Here is a 19,860-nt window from a genome sequence, read left to right as displayed (position 1 = left end):
GGGAGGGAGGGAGGGAGGGAAAAGGAGAGAGAGAGGAGAGAGAGTGTGTGTTACCTTAATAATGGTCTGGCAGGTGGACAGGGGTAGCCCCACCAGACTGGTCCCGTTGATAGACATAATCTGGTCTCCGATATTAAGACGGCCTGACTTCTCCGACGGACCAGCATGCATCATGTTGGCGATGATGACTGTGGGCAGGATGGAGCCCCACCCACTCTCCACAATGACCACGCCCAGAATCTCACCTTTCTGCTTCTCGATGTAAATCTGGGGAGACCCACAATCAGTCAATCAATCAATCGGTTGATCTCAATGTATTTATAAAGCCTTTTTTACATCAGCAGTTGCCACAAATTGCTTTTACAGTAACCTGGTCTACACCCCAAATAAAGAGCAAACCCTTCTCTCTACATAGGCTGCGTTTACACAGGCAGCCCAATTCGGACCTTTTTTTTGCTAAAATAGTTTTATTGGCCAATTAGATCAGCTCTTTTGCCAGTAATTGGGCAAAATATCATAATTGGGCTGCCTGTGTCAACCCAGCCATAGTTCACTACTTTTGGCTTAATAACAAATGTTTTGTTTAACTACGTTGTACTTCCGTGGTTGCCATGGCACCTTCTTCTGTGTTTTTTATGTATTTTTTTAACATTTATTTGTGGGGGGTTTCATTGCTCTGGGTTTCGTTCGCTTACATTTGGTTGTCTTGACTCACAGATGCAGGACAGATAAAAAGTATATTTGTTTGGCTTGATAGCTACACTATTTGGATTTAAATAATGCAGCACTGGCTTTTTTGTTTCATCTGCTGGGATTGACAACTGCTTGCAGTTTCCGGGGATGGCAGAGAAGGCAAAGGGACTGTTCCTAACCAGTGTCAATGTGTGGCGCCTTTATATTTGTTATTTTAATGAAGCATTAAAAGATTAATCATAATGAAGTCTTCATGCCCTCCACCCAAGTGGGTGCCACATTTCCGGCAATGGAGGACCTGTACCTGTGGAGGAGCCGCTTCTGTGGAGGAACTGAACGTCGGAGGAGCAGGTGTGGTGCACTGACTAAGAGTCTTTGTTTCTTCTTCTTGACTGTACCATCGATGCCCCCTCCACTCAAGCTATACTGCATTTTCAGCTCACTGCCTCAACTCCCTTTCCATCATCTGGAACCGACTACTAGAGAGACTTTTCAATCTCCATCAAAGAGGACCACTTTTCTTTTAGGGGAAATAAGTCTCAGACTTTTTGTCATATCACTGTCACGTTTTTAAAAAGATACTGTGTTTTTTGAACTGGTCAAATCAATTGATCAATTCTCCAGAGGCCTGCCTGGGAGATCCCAGTGTCTGAGAGACCTACATCTTTGCTGCTTTACTTCATTTCGAACTTGAGTTCTTACCCCGTGCCATGGTCTAGAACCAATCACTGCCTGCCGTGGCCAAGACTGGACATGGGTGGTTTCAAGGTAAAAAATGATTCAGTGGTGCTGCTGACTGGAGACAGTTCATAGCACAGTAAGAACTCTGCTCTTCATTCGTAAAACCACGGTCGTTCTCGGACTTGTAGAAGTGGAACAGATGTATTAATACACCATAGCGTTAGCTTTACGAACGCCTTCAGTAAGATAAAGCCAGGTACAGATACAGAGCATGATGGGTACTAGAGTACAGTTCGTCATTCTACAACAGACTCACGTCTTTGCAGTTCTCAGACTTGGAGAAGTGTATGAGGTCATCGTTGTACATGTCCTGAGTGTTGAGCAGGTCACTGTACTCCTTCTGACTCAGGTCCTCTGGGTTGATGCCGTTAGCCCGCAGGAACTCCTGGTACGCCACACTGAAGGCCTGGCCTATAGACTGGGCAATCAGCTGGGCCTGGAGAGGGAGAGTGGGAGAGAGAGAGGCAAGGGACAGAGGAGAGGGAGGAAGAGAGGGAGGGAAATCAACTGTAACACAGTGATTTGTTAGACATACAGTAATGATTTAAAATCCAATCAAAAAGACTGCATCGGGGCTTTAAACAGAACAAACTAATCAGGACAGAAGTGTTTCATATTGATGAGATGAATGTTTCATCTCTCTGAGTCCCACTCGGTCTTCTGAAGTTGATCTCAAATCACTGGAGTACAGAGAAAGGAAAGGTCGGCCATGCTGTCATCACTGGCATGTGTGTGTGTCTGTTCATATGTATGTGTCTGTGTTCATGTGTTTATGTGTTTATGTGTTCGTGTGTGTGTGTGTGTGTGTGTGTGTGTGTGTGTGTGTGTGTGTGTGTGTGTGTGTGTGTGTGTGTGTGTGTGTGTGTGTGTGTGTGTGTGTGTGTGTGTGTGTGTGTGTGTGTGTGTGAACCCAGTTACATCAGGGGTCCCAAAAACAACTCTGTTAAGTGAAATTAACCATTAGAGGGAGGGCGTGGAGACTTGATTATGATTAATTAATGCAACATTAAAATGAAATAAGGTTGATAGTCAGTCAACAGGACGAGTTGAATCCAGATAGAGAGAGAAAAAATATGAGAAAGAGAGGGAGAGAGAGCGATGGAGAGACTAATGGTTGTAATTGTAACCACAAAGAGAGAGAGTTATACAGAGTGACAAAGAATGAATGAACAAATGAGAAAGAGTGAGAGAGTAAAAGACAGAGAGTAAGTAGGGAGACAGAGAGAGGGAGGGAGGGAGGGAGGGAGGGAGGGAGGGAGGGAGGGAGGGAGGGAGGGAGGGAGGGAGGGAGGGAGGGAGGGAGGGATCGTTTGAAAGTAAAAGTAAAGTGAGATCCTCACGTCCTCGGACTCAAAGACGTGGCAGATCATCTTGTACTGCCTTTGTTTCTCGTCCTCGGCGGGGTCTGACGCCTCCACGCTGTCCATGGAGTCTGGGCGGGGCATACGGCGCCTTGCCATCAGAACCACAATGTTGCCAATGTCAGCGATGTAGGAGATGGTCCTCAGAGTGTGGTCCATCATAGTCTCCTGTAGATAGAGGAGAGATAGGGTTAGGGTCAAGGGTTAAGAGGTGATGATAGGTTTAGGGGTTAACCTCTTGGCGCACGGATCCCTTTAACGGGATCATTTTTGTAAACAACCGCTGAATTGCAGAGCGCCAAATAAATAAAAAAATACTAAAAATATTTATTTTCATGAAATCACAAGTGAAATATTCCAAATAGTATCCGTAAAGTTCGTAGAAAGATGTCAAACGTTTTTTATAATCAATCCTCAGGTTGTTTTTAACATAAATAATCGATAATATTTCAACCGGACGGTAAACTATTCAATAAAAGAGATAAAGAAAATGTCGAGCTACAACTTTCGCGCGCATGAACTAATCGAAGGACATTCAGCTATCCACTGACGCGTTTTGATAAATCTCGCTCATTTTTCAGAATAAAAGCTTGAAACTATGTCTAAAGACTGTTCACACCCTGAGGAAGCCATAGGAAAAGGAATCTGGTTGATATCCCTTTAAATGAAGGAAAGGCAGGCAATGGAACAGGGATTTTTCAAAATAAGAGGCACTTCCGGGTTGGATTTCCTCAGGTTTTTGCCAACAAAATCAGTTCTGTTATACTCAGACAATATTTTGACAGTTTTGGAAACTTTAGAGTGTTTTCTATCCTAATCTGTCAATTATATGCATATTCTAGCATCTAGGCCTGAGAAATAGGCAGCTTACATTGGGAACGTTATTTTTTCCAAACATAAAAATTAATAATTCTGCCCCCTAGCTTCAAGAGGTTTTAAGAGGTGATGATAGGGTTATGGTCAGGGTTCAAGGGCGATGATACGGTTATGGTCAGGGGGTGGTCCATCATAGTCTCCTGTAGACACAGAGGGGACAGTCAATACCATACGTTTCATGTCTACCAGATTCAACCCTTCTCTATGTCTATGGTCAGGACAGGGAGGGCACAGAAAGAAGAAACTCAGGACCAAACCAATATCAAAGCAACTCCATCAGCTGTCGTGTGAAAAAATCTACACTCAAGAAACACTATATTGATTGTCCCAGGAGTACTTGTACAGGTAATTGGCTAGTGTGGCCAGGCTCCCTGATTGGCCCCACGCTGGGATTAATGAGCCACGACCCGCCATTACCGGAGGTAAATCTAAGCCCACTGGCTGCAATGGCAACCTGGCTGGGACTGTTACTACCTGAGGAGAGGAGGAGAAATGTCAAGAGAGAAGTGAGCAACATAGAAGATGAGAGAGAAAGACAGAGAGTGTGTACCTGTGAGTCAGCGTTGAGAACTTTAATCCTCTGGGTGGAGATGAAGAGGTCCACCTCCGTCATGGGCTGGGCCTCACCTTCTGGAGCCTGCTTAGACACACACACACAGACCGATACATACAGTGACAGAGAAAGAACAGGGCAATTGAGCATCTAGTCCATTAGAGTAGTACAGCTGACAGTCCATTATTATCATTCCACAACTAGACAGAGGTCAGAGACAGTCCACAACTACCCGAGTTAACACTGAAGGAAGACACCAGCACTTTCAATTAATCAAAAGCTTTGAGGTGTTCAGAATGTTGCAGATAGAGTGTGTGTGTGTGTGTGTGTGTGTGTGTGTGTGTGTGTGTGTGTGTGTGTGTGTGTGTGTGTGTGTGTGTGTGTGTGTGTGTGTGTGTGTGTGTGTGTGTGTGTGTGTGTGTGTGTGTGTGTGTGTGTGTGTGTGTGTGTGTGTGTGTGTGTGTGTGTGTGTGTGTGAATGTGTGTGAGTGTATAGAGTTGTTTTTTTCCTTTAGTGTAATTCTGGCTTGTACAGCATATTTAGAGTTAGTTCAGTAGTTAGTCGAGTATAGCCTCTCCATAGGTAGCAGAGAGACTGGAGTTAGTAATGGGGTTAGTCTTATTAGTTATACTGTGGTGTTTCTCAACTTCCCTCCTGGGGACCTTCACTCTAGTTATATTGGTTTTTGGCCACTTCATTAAGTCAGTATAACAGTGATGAGAGTGTTGGTTGTAATGAAAACCTGGATGGATTCCTGTGAGTCCCCAGGACCGGAGTTGAGAAACTTTGGGTTTACAGTGAATACTTAGTCGGTCTGTGTTGGAAAAGAGAGAGAGGTGCTGCTGTGTGTAATGTTAGCCATCCACAGGATTCACAGTGCTAACAGCCTTACAATTGTTGAAATACCACACTAATACAGAAGCTTGTGCCAGAGAAAAACCTCTTCAATTACGATCACAAACACAACACAACGTCATGGTATAACAAAAGAATTGTGGCTGCACAGCCATTTTCTGCATCCAGCAATTTCAGTTTCTCCTCATATAAGCTTTTATTCGTTGCACATCTATATCATGTGTCCATGTGTCTATGTATTCCTGTCAGTATCTTGTAGAAACTCTATAGGAGGATAAATCGGAGAATGTCTGACATGGAATGAGAAAATGGTGACGGATTTAATTGACAGACAAACCTAAGAATGGTATACATAACATGACTGCAAATCAACAGAAGACTTTGCTGCTGGATTCAGAAAATGCAGCGAGTAAAAGAAGAAGAAAAATAAGGAAAAAGGAGAGAGAGACTTTACAACACAGAATGAGTCCCTAATGGCAGCCTATTCCTTATATAGCCTATAGGGCTCTGGTCAAAAGTAGTGCATTAAATAGGGAATAGGGTGCCATTTGGGACATAGACACAGACAGACACAGGAAAACACAACGGAACACTGAACAGCCAATCAATGAGGAGTACTGCACCTTCTTCTTGTTTTTGGCTAATTTCTGGGCCGTCTGCTTGGCATGGAACAAACATACATACAGGAGAATGGGTTAGACTGAAGCAGGGCTCAGGGCTCAGACAGGTTGCGCTGTGTGTGTGTGTGTGTGTGTGTGTACTTGTTTTCCTACATTATCAGGACCCAATGTCCTTACATTTCATCTTAATGTCCTGAACAGATAGGAAACAACTTTTTTGAAAAGTCAGGACTTTTTTCAGGTCCTGAATTTGTTCAAAATTGCTATTTTAAGCTAAAGGGTTATGTTTAGGCTTAAGTTTAGTTGTTTTGGGTTAGGGTTAGGTTAAGGGTTAGGTTAACGGTTAGGGAAAATAGGATTTGTAATGGCGCAAATATTTGACACTCCAAAAAGTCCTGACATTTCACAATAACACAGCTGTGTTTGTGTGTGCGCGTGTGTATGTGTGTGTGTGTGTGTGTGTATATGTGTGTGTGTGTGTGTGTGTGTGTGTGTGTGTGTGTGTGTGTGTGTGTGTGTGTGTGTGTGTGTGTGTGTGTGTGTGTGTGTGTGTGTGTGTGTGTGTGTGTGTGTGTGTGTGGTCAGAGTAGTGCAGGACTGAAGTAGCATGGGCATAGTAGGCCTATGGATCTGGGGAGGGGAATAAGTGGCAGTGTGTGTATTGATTACATCCATTGGGGCATTCCATTTTAGAACATATCTTACATTTAATTTCTGGGATTCAACCAGTCTGAAATCAACCAGTCTTTAAAAAAGTACCCAATGGTATATCTACTTTACTGTTCAGTGTGTTATTTTTTGGCCAGCAGGTGACTCACTTGTGCACTAAAAGGATTAGACACAGTTATTCCCACCCTAATACGTTTTTATTAAACTGCACCATTAATTTATGGTCAAATTCACTTAATGCGGTCAATTAATGTGAAAGTGTATCATGCTTAATTGGAATCTTGAGTATGTCTTTACAATACATAGTAAACTAATAGGTACAGTTCCCTAGGAAAGTATTCAACCACCTTGACTTTTCCACATTTAGTTGTGTTACAAAGTGCAATTAAAATAGATTGAATTGTATTTTTTTTGGCAATGATTTACACAAAATACTCAAATATCAAAGTGGAAAAAAATGTATTCTAAAATTAATATGAACTGAAACACTAATATATCTTGATTAGATAAGTAATCAACCCAATACATGTTGGATAACACCTTTGGCAGTAATTACAGCTGTGAGTCTTGTTGGGTAAGTCTCTAAGAGCTTTGCACACCTGGATTGTACAATATTTGCCAATCATTATTTTTCAAATTCAAGCTCTGTCAAGTTGGTTGTTGATCATTGCTACACAGCCATTTTCAAGTATTGCCATAGATTTTCAAGCCAATTTAAGTCAAAACTGTAACTAGGCCACTCAATGTCATCTTGGTAAGCAACTCCAGTATAAATTTGGCCTTGTGCTTTCGGTTATTGCCCTGCTGAAAGGTACATTTGCTTTCCAGTGTCTGTTTGAAAGCAGACTGAACCAGGTTTTCCACTAGGACTTAGCTCTATTCCATTTCTTTTTATCCTAAAAAACTCCCTAGTCCTTGCCGATGACAAGCATACTCATAACATGATGCAGTCACCACCATGCTTGAGAATATGAAGAGTGGTACTCAGAGAAGTTCATTTCTTTGTCACATTCTTTGCAGTATTACTTTAGTGGCTTGTTGCAAACAGGATGCATATTTTGGAATATTTGTATTCTGAAAAGGGTTCCTTCTTTTCACTCTGTCATTTAGTTTAGTATTGTGGAGTAACTACAATGTTGTTGATCCATCCTCAGTTTTCTCCTATCACAGCCTCATGGTGAAATCCCTGATCTCTTTCCTTCCTCTCTGGCAACTGAGTATCTTTGTAGTGACTGGGTGTATTGATATACCATCCAAAGTGTAATTAATAACTTCAACATGCTCAAAGGGATATTCAGAGTCTGCTTTTTTTCATTTTTACCCTTCTACCAATTAGTGCCCTTCTTTGCGAGGCATTAGAAAACCTCCTTCAACCACAAAAACCTTTGTGGTTGAATAAGTGCTTGAAATTCACTACACAGCCGAAGGACCTTTCAGATAATTGGGGTAGTCATTCAAAAATCATGTTAACCACTATTATTGCACACAGAGTGAGTCCATGCAACTTATCATGTGATTTGTTAAGCACATGTTTACTCCTGAACTTAGTTTGGCTTGCCATAACAAAGGGGTTTAAAACCTCTTAAGGATCTGACCCTTTTGTTATTTCTTTTTTTGCCTAAAATGACATACCCAAATCTAACTGCCTGTAGCTCAGTACCTGACGCAAGGATATGCATATTCTTGATACCATTTGAAAGGAAACACTTTGAAGTTTGTGGAAATGTGAAATTAATGTAGGAGAATATAACACATTAGATCTAGTAAAAGATAATACAAAGAAAAAACATCCGTTTTCAAAAATGTTTTTGTTCCATCATCTTTGAAATGCAAGAGAAAGGCCAATATACGACTTAGGACTCTAGGCGCAATTTAGTTTTTGGCCAGTAGATGGCAGCAGTGTATATGCAGCGTTTTAGACTGATCCAATGAACCATTGTATTTCTGTTCAAAATGTTGTATCATGCCTGCCCAAATGTGCCTAATTGGTTTATTGATACATTTTCAAGTTCATAACTGTGCACTCTCCTCAAACAATAGCATGGTATTATTTCACTGTAATAGCTACTGTAAATTGGACAGTGCAGTTAGGTTATCAAGAATTTAAGCTTTCTGCCCATATCAGATATGTCTATGTCCTTGGAAATGTTCTTGTTATTTACAACCTCATGCTAATCACATTAGCGCACGTTAACTCAACCGTCCCGCGGGGGAGGGGGACACACACACCGGTCCTGGTCAACTCAAGACATTTCAGCTTTTCACTTTTAATTCATTTGTAACATTTCTAAAATAACATTTCCACTTTGAGAATATGGGATATTGTGTGTAGATTACTGGCACAACATCTGAAATTAATCCATTTTAAATTCAGGTTGTGACAACAACATTTGGAAAAAGTCAAGGAAGAAACATAGGAAGGATACTATAGTATAAGATAGTAGAACATGCAGAAGTGCTATGGTGGCTCTGTCTGATGAGAACAGGAGTAACAGAAAACATACTCTAGGTGTGTGTACAGTATGTATGGGCTGATAGAGGCTATGGGCTACAGCTCAGTGCATTTTGATCAGGCGGGCTGTAAAATGCTGAGTCACTACAGTATGGGCTATGGGCTGGAGGTGCGCCAGGAGGCTGATAAACCAGGAAGATGTCAGGAAGACTCAGGTCATGTGACTGAAAGTGAGTGAGGGGAAGTGACCATAGAGAATGATAGAGGACTCTTCATTGTATCTGTCCCATTATGACATCTGTGAGCGCATGGGCAGCGCGATTGAGGACATCTCCATTTTGAAGGAGTCAATTAAACTACAGATATAAAGCCAAGGTTGGCAATTTACTGCCACCTGCAGTTATGGAATGTTTACTCAAGTATAATGAATTGTCTGATCCCTTCTGGTGACCTAGATGGAATTATGTGATCCTCCTTCCCACCCAGTTGACTACTTCAAAATGGGGAAAGTCCTCAATAGCACAGGCCAAGCTAAAACAACCTTTTGGGCACTAAGGTTCTCTATTATTCTCTATGGAAGTGACACAGTTATAGGTAGAAATGTACTGATGTGAGATCTTGACCTTTGTACATATTCAGGTTCGTACATAGCCTAGAACATGTTTCTATGCAAAACAGATATCGATTTGATCACTTGTGATAAAGATGTTATAAAGCAGTACGTTCCCACTGGGCACAGATGTAATTTCAACATTTCGTTATCATTTACATTTGGTTGAGATGTCAACTAATGTGAATTCAACGTGAAATCAACAAAAAATGTCACCATGTCATTGGATTTAGGTTAAAAGTTGGGTGAATTTTTTTTCCCCTTACATTGATGACTTTGCAAATCCAATCAGTTTTCCACGTTGATTCAACATCATCCGATAGATCTTTTGTTGTTGAAATGATGTGGAAACAACGCTGATGCAACCAGTTTTTGCCCGGTGTGTTATCAGACAGTATTAAAAACAGGTTATTAGATATTATCCATTACCAGGTAGAAAACATAATACAGTACTAGGTAAGGTTGGAATCAGGTTGGGCGACATGTAGCCTAGCGGGTTAAGAGCGTTGGGCCAGTAACCGAAACGTCGCTGGTTCGAATCCCCGTGCTGACTAGGTAAAAAATCTGTGGATGTGCTCTTGAGCAAGGTACTTAATCCTAATTGCTCCTATCGCTCTGGACAAGAGCATCTGCTAAATGACTAAAATGGGATCTATCCAGAAGTTCCTCTGTAAGAAAATAATTTGTACTGTCTACTAGGGTCAACCCAGCATGTTCAACCACATCATTGCGAGCAAAGAAAACAAATCAAATGAGTCTCTCTCCTCACCTTGATGCGGCTGACAGCCTCCTGGGCCTGCATCATGCGGACGTTCTTGGAGGGGGTCTTGTCAGACAGCAACTGGGTGGAGCCCAGGTAGTTAGCAGCAAAGATGATCCCATCGATCAGGTCCTCTGGGTCACATGGACCTGGGACTGGGGGGAGAGGAGTAGGAAGATTAAAATGCCATGATTTGCCATGGAATATACACTGCTCAAACAAATAAAGGGAACACTAAAATAACACATCCTAGATCTGAATGAATGAAATATTCTTATTAAATAGTTTTTTCTTTACATAGTTGAATGTGCTGACAACAAAATCACACAAAAATGATCAATGGAAATCAAATTTATCAACCCATGGAGGTCTGGATTTGGAGTCACACTCAAAATTAAAGTGGAAAACCACACTACAGGCTGATCCAACTTTGATGTAATGCAACTTTGATGTAATGTCCTTAAAACAAGTCAAAATGAGGCTCAGTAGTGTGTGTGGCCTCCACGTGCCTGTATGACCTCCCTACAACGCCTGGGCATGCTCCTGATGAGGTGGCGGATGGTCTCCTGAGGGATCTCCTCCCAGACCTGGACTAAAGCATCCGCCAACTCCTGGACAGTCTGTGGTGCAACATGGCGTTGGTGGATGGAGCGAGACATCTGGGACACATGATGTCCCAGATGTGCTGGATTCAGGTCTGGGGAACGGGCGGGCCAGTCCATAGCATCAATGCCTTCCTCTTGCAGGAACTGCTGACACACTCCAGCCACATGAGTTCTTGCATTGTCTTGCATTAGGAGGAACCCAGGGCCAACCGCACCAGCATATGGTCTCACAAGGGGTCTGAGGATCTCATCTCAGTCAGGCTACCTCTGGCGAGCACATGGAGGGCTGTGCGGCCCCCCAAAGAAATGCCACCCCACACCATGACTGACCCACCGCCAAACCGGTCATGCTGGAGGATGTTGCAGGCAGCAGAACGTTCTCCACGGCGTCTCCAGACTCTGTCACGTCTGTCACATGTGCTCAGTGTGAACCTGCTTTCATCTGTGAAGAGCACAGGGCGCCAGTGGCGAATTTGCCAATCTTGGTGTTCTCTGGCAAATGCCAAACGTCCTGCACGGTGTTGGGCTGTAAGCACAACCCCCACCTGTGGACGTCGGGCCCTCATACCATCCTCATGGAGTCTGTTTCTGACCGTTTGAGCAGACACATGCACATTTGTGGCCTGCTGGAGGTCATTTTGCAGGGCTCTGGCAGTGCTCCTCCTTGCACAAAGGCGGAGGTTAGCGGTCCTGCTGATGGGTTGTTGCCCTCCTACGGCCTCCTCCACATCTCCTGATGTACTGGCCTGTCTCCTGGTAGCGCCTCCATGCTCTGGACACTACGCTGACAGACACAGCAAACCTTCTTGCCACAGCTCGCATTGATGTACCATCCTGGATGAGCTGCACTACCTGAGCCACTTGTGTGGGTTGTAGACTCCGTCTCATGCTACCACTAGAGTGAAAGCACCGCCAGCATTCAAAAGTGACCAAAACATCAGCCAGGAAGCATAGGAACTGAGAAGTGGTCTGTGGTGACCACCTGCAGAACCACTCCTTTATTGGGGGTGTCTTGCTAATTGCCTATAATTTCCACCTTTTGTCTATTCCATTTGCACAAAAGCATGTGAAATGTATTGTCAATCAGTGTTGCTTCCTAAGTGGACAGTTTGATTTCACAGAAGTGTGATTGACTTGGAATTACATTGTGTTGTTTAAGTGTTCCCTTTATTTTTTTGAGCAGTGTATATACGGTTTGAACCTTAACATGTTTGTGAAGGCTTCAACTCTAAAGATGCAGAAATTAGAACAGTTGGATTGATTGAGACATCGTAGTGAAAGAGAGAGAGAGAGTATGTGTGTCACCAGAATGTCCTTGTGCTTCACACAGAGCTAGAGAGACTAGAGACACAATGCTCCTACTGAACTAAAACACACAGAATGCATGAGTAAAGAGTGTGGGTGGGTGTGTTTGTGAGATAGATAGATAGATAGATGTGTATGTGAGAGAGAGAAATAGAAGGAGAGAGAAAGACCGCACTGAAGCGTTTGACTGGTGCACTAGAGGCCCTTTCTCTGTCTCTAATTTTCCTTACCTCCCATTCAGCCCTCCATGACATTTAAAAATGCTGATCTGGTACTAAATGTAGGCCTGCACATCAGCATACCCTCACAGAGCTAAATCACCCAAGCATTTACTTAGAGAGAACCACTTGTCAAATATATTCTGCACTGGCAAAATACGGCCCACTGAAGTAAAGCAGAGAGGGACGTAAAGACCAGGAGCCAGGAGCAAGTCAAAGGAGCAGGTCTTACCTTCTACATAGGTAGGAAAGGAGGCCAGGCTTCTCCTGGACTGTAGTTGTAGAGGAGAGACAGATAACACGTTACTGACGGGTCACACAGGCACGGTCATTATAACACTGTCATAGCACTATCATAACACTGGTGAAAGACAGACAAACGTTGGTTGACACATTGGGCTGTGCCGGTCATGACATTTTGTTAGCCGGTTATTGTCATGCAAATGACTGCCAGTCTCATGGTAATTACCCGTTAATTAACATAAACATGTTTACAATCTTCAGGCCTCTATGCATACAAGCCGCTGATGCGCGCCTTTGGAACATCTACATTTTAAAGTCTAATAAATCCATTTAATATACACAATCACAATAAATCCATTATTTATTTTAGGGAGGACTAAAGAAACATTATATGAGGAAAATGTATTTCAAAAGAACCGAATGTGAGTCGGCCTACTGTATGTTATCTGGCTATGCGCCATGCCCGTAGGCTAGTTCATTTAGCAGACAAGATATCGAATCAGTCCAGTGCCATGATTTTATATGATATTATTGTAAGAATAATATAATTGAACTTAGCTGAAAAAAAATAGAAAGGATGTTTTCCCATTCCGGAGTGAGTGCACATATGAAGTGGCTATGTCGAGCGTAAAAGTTATCATTTGAAACAGGTCCTACATGCTAGATTTAGAATTATTTGGTCAATTTAGTTGTGAATGAAACAAACCTCAGATTGTCTTAGAAATCAAAACATGATGCAGCTATAGGCTATTGACTATTTGAAAAAGCAACAAAAAAAAGCTTGCGCTCTGTTCTTTGCCTCCGGCTACACACCCTGTTCTCTCATCAAAGTGATCATATTTTCACCCATCAGACTATTCTCAATTTAATATTATCTTCAATTTGTTTAGAATGGCCCATTATGAAATAGGTAGGAACAGGGGCAGGGGACAAAATACATGTCATCGAATAGCGAATGAAGGCCCATTTCCCCCAGTTTAAATCATGCCGTGTAGGCTACTCCGGCTTTATAGCAAAGCAGCTGAGAAATAAATATAGGATCGTCTTCCTTTTAGTGGCAACCACCAAAACTCTGCTTTCATGTCTGGGTTTGTCTGGGTTTATAAGAAAAAGGATTTAACTTCACGCATCAACCACTGTTTGAGGAGCATGCAGCCTCTCACTGCGTGACAGGTGATATTCCGCTCAACCTCTGTATGCCATGGGCTCGCCAACCATGTTCCTGCAGCTATCCAGGCTATTCAAAATCAAATACAAATTCACCATCATTGTAGGTTAACTTTGTAAGCCACCCTGCACAACAAACAGCATCGCCTAGGCCTATACGTTCTCTCCCATACTCACAGATAGAACGTTTTGAGCGTAATTTAAGCCAACCAGTCCATCAAGTATGCATAATAATACAGTCCACATTCTAAGGTGATTACTAGAATATGTTTAATTTCGGAGTATAGGCTAGACCAGTTATGTACCAAAAACTCTGTTTTTTTTGCCATGCTAATATGTGGCAGACTATTAGGATATGTATTGGAAAACAGCACAATCATTATTTTAATTCCGTATTTTTGGGAGGGACTTGGGCTCATACAGTTGACGTCGGAAGTTTACATACACCTTAGCCAAATACATTTAAACTCAGTTTTTCACAATTCCTGACATTTAATCAGAGTAAAAATTCCCTGTCTTAGGTCAGTTAGAATCATCAATTTATTTTAAGAATGTGAAATGTCAGAAAAATAGTAGAGAGAATGATTTATTTCAGCTTTTATTTCTTTCATCACATTCCCAGTGGGTCAGAAGTTTACATACACACAATTAGTATTTGGTAGCATTGCCTTTAAATTGTTTAACTTGGGTCAAAAGTTTCAGGTAGCCTTCCACAAGCTTCCCACAATAAGTTTGGTGAATTTTGGCCCATTCCTCCTGACAGAGCTGGTGTAACTGAGTCAGGTTTATAGGCCTCCTTGCTCGCACACGCTTTTTCAATTCTGCCCACAAATTTTCTATAGGATTGAGGTCAGGGTTTTGTGATGGCCACTCCAATACCTTGACTGTGTTGTCCTTAAGCCATTTGCCACAAATTTGGAAGTATGCTTGGGGTCATTGTCCATTTGGAAGACCCATTTGCGACCAAGCTTTAACTTCCTGACTGATGTTTTGAGATGTTGCTTCAACATTTCCACATCATTTTCCACCCTCATGATGCCATCTATTTTGTGAAGTGCACCAGTCCCTCCTAAAGCAAAGCACCCCCACAACATGATGCTGCCGCCCCTGTGTTTCACGGTTGGGATGGTGTTCTTCAGCTTGCAAGCATCCCCCTTTTTCCTCCAAACATAACGATGGTCATTATGGCCAAACAGTTCTATTTTTGTTTCATCAGACCATAGCACATTTCTCCAAAAAGTACGATCTTTGTCCCCATGTGCAATTGCAAACCGTAGTCTGGCTGTTTTATGGCGGTTTTGGAGCAGCGGCTTCTTCCTTGCTGAGCGGCCTTTCAGGTTATGTCGATATAGGACTTGTTTTACTGTGGATATAGATACTTTTGTATCTGTTTCCTCCAGCATTTCCACAAGGTCCTTTGCTGTTGTTCTGGGATTGATTTGCACTTTTTGCACCAAAGTACGTTCATCTCTAGGAGACAGAATGCGTCTCCTTCCTGAGCGGTATGACTCCTGCGTGGTCCCATGGTGTTTATACTTGCGTACTATTGTTTGTACAGATGAACGTGGAACCTTCAGGCGTTTGAAAATTGCTCCCAAGGATGAACCAAACTTGTGGAGGTCTACAATTTTTTTTCTGAGGTCTTGGCTGATTTCTTTTGATTTTCCCATGATGTCAAGCAAAGAAGCACTGAGTTTGAAGGTAGGCCTTGAAACACATCCACAGGTACACCTCCAATTGACTCACATGATGTCAATTAGCCTATCAGAAGCTTCTAAAGCCATGACATCATTTTCTGGAATTTTCCAAGTTGTTTAAAGGCACAGCCAACTTAGTGTATGTAAACTTCTGACCCACTGGAATTGTGATACAGTGAATAATAAGTGAAATAACCTGTCTGTAAACAATTGTTGGAAAAATTACTTGTGTCATGCACAATGTAGATGTCCTAACCGACTTGCCAAAACTATAGTTTGTTAACAAGAAATTTGTGGAGTGGTTGAAAAATGAGTTTTAATGACTCCAACCTAAATGTATGTAAACCTCCGACTTCAACTGCATTTAGACATATGAGTATGCATAAGCTCTAATATGCATTTGGTTGTTCTACACATTTCGTTGTGCTCGGCTCTGAAACAACATCCACAACGACCATGTTTTCCACTCAGTTGTTGAACTTCTTTCATCAAATTGATCATCACAGTGAGGTCAAAATGTTTTACCTAATGGTGGGTTTTAAAAGCATGATAGTATTTTGATAAGGTAAAAATCTGTCGTTCTGCCCCTGAACAAGGCAGTTAACCCACAGTTCCTAGGCCGTCGTTGTAAATAAGAATTTGTTCTTCACTGACTTGCCTAGTTAAAAAAAGGTTAAATCAAAAAAATCTAAATAAGTGTTTGATGTGATTTTCAAACGCATTTCCATTGATGTCAGAGTGGTTAGGGGGACAATAGAGCTCTGAATGCCAGACCATTAGCGACTTGATGGTTGTCAGTGATTTGGGTACTACCAAAGCATGTCCAGAGTGCATAATAGGAGATTACCATGACTCAACGTTTACGTGGAATTTGACTGCGTTCATGACACGACTGCCGGTGTTGCGGTAACATGGTCACCGCAACGGTCCTATATGCAGTGTCATTTTGATTTGTCACAATGCCTGGTAAGTATCATAACATGGACATATACATGCACACAAAAACACCTCTTTAGTGGAAAGCGGTGGAGACTCGAAGCTTTCACTCCCTTCAAGCATGGGTGTCCGGATTGAAGACTCCGCCCCCTGAGGAGAGGCCTGAGAGTCTGAACCTGGAGACTAGAGAGAGAGCGAGGAAAAGAGAGAAAGGAAGAGAGAGAGAGAGAGAGAAAGCAAATTTTACTTCCATCATTCAAACATAAAAACATAAAACAGAGCAGGGCCTTGGAAGGATTGATCATACGGTATACAAGACTTATACGAGACCTTTCACTGAACCAAATCAATAAGGGTAACACCCACATTTGGTTCAAACTCAACAAAAGCCCGATCATTAGTGACACTCATTTACATATACTGTATGTGCAGTCTATGCTTCTCACTCAAATTCAGTTTTATGATAATGTCCAAAGAGAAACCAACCAGTTCCAAGCTGAGGGAAATGTGCTTTCGTGTGGGGATTTTAATGCTAGAACAAGTTCTGAACCTGACTGTGTAGACCCTTTGGGTAATAAACATATACAGTATTTGGACAGTTGGACAACCTGTATCAATGATTTCCTTTCGAGTACATATAGCCCAAACCTCCCTGACTTAAATTTGGCTTTGATAGCTGCCACAAAAACACATTTATGCAAATGGGAAACCATTCTAATTGAAAACCTCAAAAGAGAATTGGTTAGATTCCGAGTGTAAACTCAAGGATATTTATCAAATAAAAAACATTACCAACCACAAGATTCAGCAAGAATATTGTGGCACATTTAAAGAATACAAACAAAAACCTAAGATGGAAGAAACGGAAGCATTTTGAAAACTATGAAAGAGTGAAAACCAGTTCTGGGAGAAATGGAATGGCTTAAAAGGAGAACAGAAGAATGATCTAGCCATTCAAAGTGGCAACATCTGGACCCCCCAACATCTGAACCCCCCATTTTGAACATCTCTATGGAATAATACCATAAGAAGACCTTACTTTAAAACAAAGAAATATCCAAGAAAAACATAATTAAAAACAACCAGAACCTAATTGACTTCTAAATTACACAAGCTGAACTTTCAAAGAACATACAAGCCTTAAAACCTGGAAAGGCATGTGGCCCTGACAGCATCAGGAATTAAATGGTTAAACACAGTGCTCCTGAGCTGCAGGATGCCTAATTAAAACTATTCAACCTGGTTTTGGAGAGTGGCTGCTTCCCTGGTACTTGGAACCAAGGGTTCAAAACCCCCAGATAAAAAAGTGACAAATTACATTGATATTTAGTCATTTAGCAGACAAATTAAACCCCAACAACCATTGAGAGCAATTGTAATGGAGTCTTTTGTAGGCACTTTACAGAGGCTAACTCTGCCATGGCTCGTTGGGCAAAGCCTATGAAGAAATTAATTGGGTTTTTGGATAAATGCAGAAAATAAGGTCTGTGGTAAACACAGGATTAGGAGAATTTATACGTTTTTTTCTATGAAATAATCTTCATCAGCTAACATCACTTTTTGAGAATTTTAAAGCATTTATGTAATTGAAAAAAAGTAAAAAGCTAACGATGTGCTTACATGTAAAAAAAGAAAACTACAGCGCATGCCTTTGATGTCACCAACGCTACGCAAAGCTTCACAGCTAAATCAAAATGTATATACAAGACATGGCTGGATAGCCGTGTAAAACAGCTCTGGGATATTGACAGCCAGAGACTGGCTTAACCCTTTACACTCGTGGGAATTGGCCTATATAGATAGGGCCAAGCATTTGGCCTATATAGATAGGGGAAGCAAATGCATGCATGGAAGCAATTAAAACAGTTTGGAGATTATGGGAAAATTATTAGACTAAAGTTACAGGCACAACAGTTCATCTGACACAAGACTGAATCCAAACATTACACTATTGATTTAATGTGCATTTTATGTTTACTGTACTTTTTGCTATATTCGTGGTAAATGTGGGGTACTGTAGGTACAACATAAGACAAAACAATTACACGGGTTTGAGTGAGAGGACTAACTGGTGTCTCCAAGTGGCCACACTCCTCTCCAAAGTGTGCACAGTTCCCAAGTAATTTCAATGCACTTTTATGACTCAAAGAAGAGTCTTCAACTATAAGGTGCTTTTTTGAGCTCTCCTAGCTGTGCCGTTGAGGAACTAGAGCAAGCACACTTGTAGTTGTTTTGTTTGGAACACAACCCTGCATCTCCGCCATCACATAATTATTGTTGTTGTTTACGCAATCCATAAAAACGGCTCATTATAAATTGCAATTTGGATCAGGTGTGCATCCTTTGAAAGCTTGTTCTGTTCAATTGCCAACATGACTAGTTAAGTTATAAAATATGATCTTACAGTGTTACTGTAGGCTTTCACAAGGTAATTCAGTGAAACAAATCGTCATTTTGATACGCAGAGAAAGGATTCATTAGTGCATTCAGGTGTGTGTTCTGCGGCAAATAGACAAACATAGGCTCATTCTGTTCAGAACAAGCCAGGGTATGATGCCTTGTCATCTTGTAACTGTACATCAAACATAGTGCTAAAAAAGCATTGACACTGTATATTACATGAGTTTTATGATATGGAAATGTGAAGTGCACATTTGGACGGGTGTTTTGCTTGCTTGTATGACATGCGGTGGTTCATTTCTTTACTATCAAATGAGGAGAGACAAACGTATCACACAAGTCAGAGTTATACTTAAACTAAATCTTTAATAGTGAGAGCTTTGCAATAGCAATGGCTTGGCGACGAATCACCGTTTCTGATGATCTGTTGAGAGCGCCAAGACAAAAGTACAAAGGTCTTTCATAGCCAAGATACACCCCTTTCAGCCTACATGACGAACAACAGATATATAGAATGGGTCACAAGGTTAAGAAGTGTATGAAAGAAACCTATAATACATAGCAGACAGTATCTGCTGTGTCAACAGTTTTCATTGTATAGACCAGTGTCTGGCCCTCCGACTCCAAACTGGAACCATCTCTCCCTGGTACGGTATAGAACAGAAACATTAACTCGTGCTCTGGAATGCTCTTTAGGTTTTTTTCACCCAAAAAACATCGTAAATATCCTGTCAGTGTTATTTCCCAGAGGCCCATCCTCGGTAGAACACACACACAATAGTTAACAGAATACTCTATTCTATTGAATAAAACAACCATTTGATGCAATAAAAGCATTATAACATAATCTTGCAATTTTGCCACCATAGACATCAAATGGGTTTTATTATAACCCTCAAAAACTCTGCTTTCAAAATATACGGAGTCCTCTTAATTTATGGCATTTGCCTCACTCCCCAATTAGTGGGAGTGATGGGGAAACTTCTTGTCGAGTGCGGTTCTCAAGTGTATTATTATTATTATATGTATTATTATTATTGAAATGAACTGTATTTCATTATCCTCATTGCATTGTACTGTATTTACTGAAATGCTGTA

The 19,860-nt window shown here is 41.5% G+C and overlaps 1 protein-coding gene across 6 annotated transcripts in view; it reads right to left on the bottom strand.

Moving 5' to 3' along the window:
• LOC139576361 (amyloid-beta A4 precursor protein-binding family A member 1-like) overlaps positions 1-19,860 on the bottom strand; it is a 118,905-nt gene that overhangs the window by 6,158 nt on the left and 92,887 nt on the right. For 4 of the 6 annotated variants that reach the window (XM_071402390.1, XM_071402392.1, XM_071402394.1 and 1 more), the window contains 8 exons: positions 16,435-16,545; positions 12,552-12,591; positions 10,201-10,346; positions 5,704-5,736; positions 4,222-4,308; positions 2,775-2,963; positions 1,691-1,870; positions 55-267 (listed from right to left, as the gene is read on the bottom strand). In XM_071402390.1, the coding sequence (XP_071258491.1) occupies positions 55-267; positions 1,691-1,870; positions 2,775-2,963; positions 4,222-4,308; positions 5,704-5,736; positions 10,201-10,346; positions 12,552-12,591; positions 16,435-16,545 (999 nt within the window). Of the gene's footprint in view, positions 1-54; positions 268-1,690; positions 1,871-2,774; positions 2,964-4,221; positions 4,312-5,703; positions 5,737-10,200; positions 10,347-12,551; positions 12,592-16,434; positions 16,546-19,860 lie in introns of all 6 variants that reach the window. The other 2 variants (XM_071402395.1, XM_071402396.1) reach the window with 2 other exon arrangements.

This window comes from Salvelinus alpinus, chromosome 5 (genome assembly GCF_045679555.1).
Source record: "Salvelinus alpinus chromosome 5, SLU_Salpinus.1, whole genome shotgun sequence".
Lineage (NCBI taxonomy): Eukaryota > Metazoa > Chordata > Actinopteri > Salmoniformes > Salmonidae > Salvelinus > Salvelinus alpinus.
Note: the sequence above shows the minus strand (reverse complement) of the source record. Positions and strands in the feature narration are given on the sequence as shown.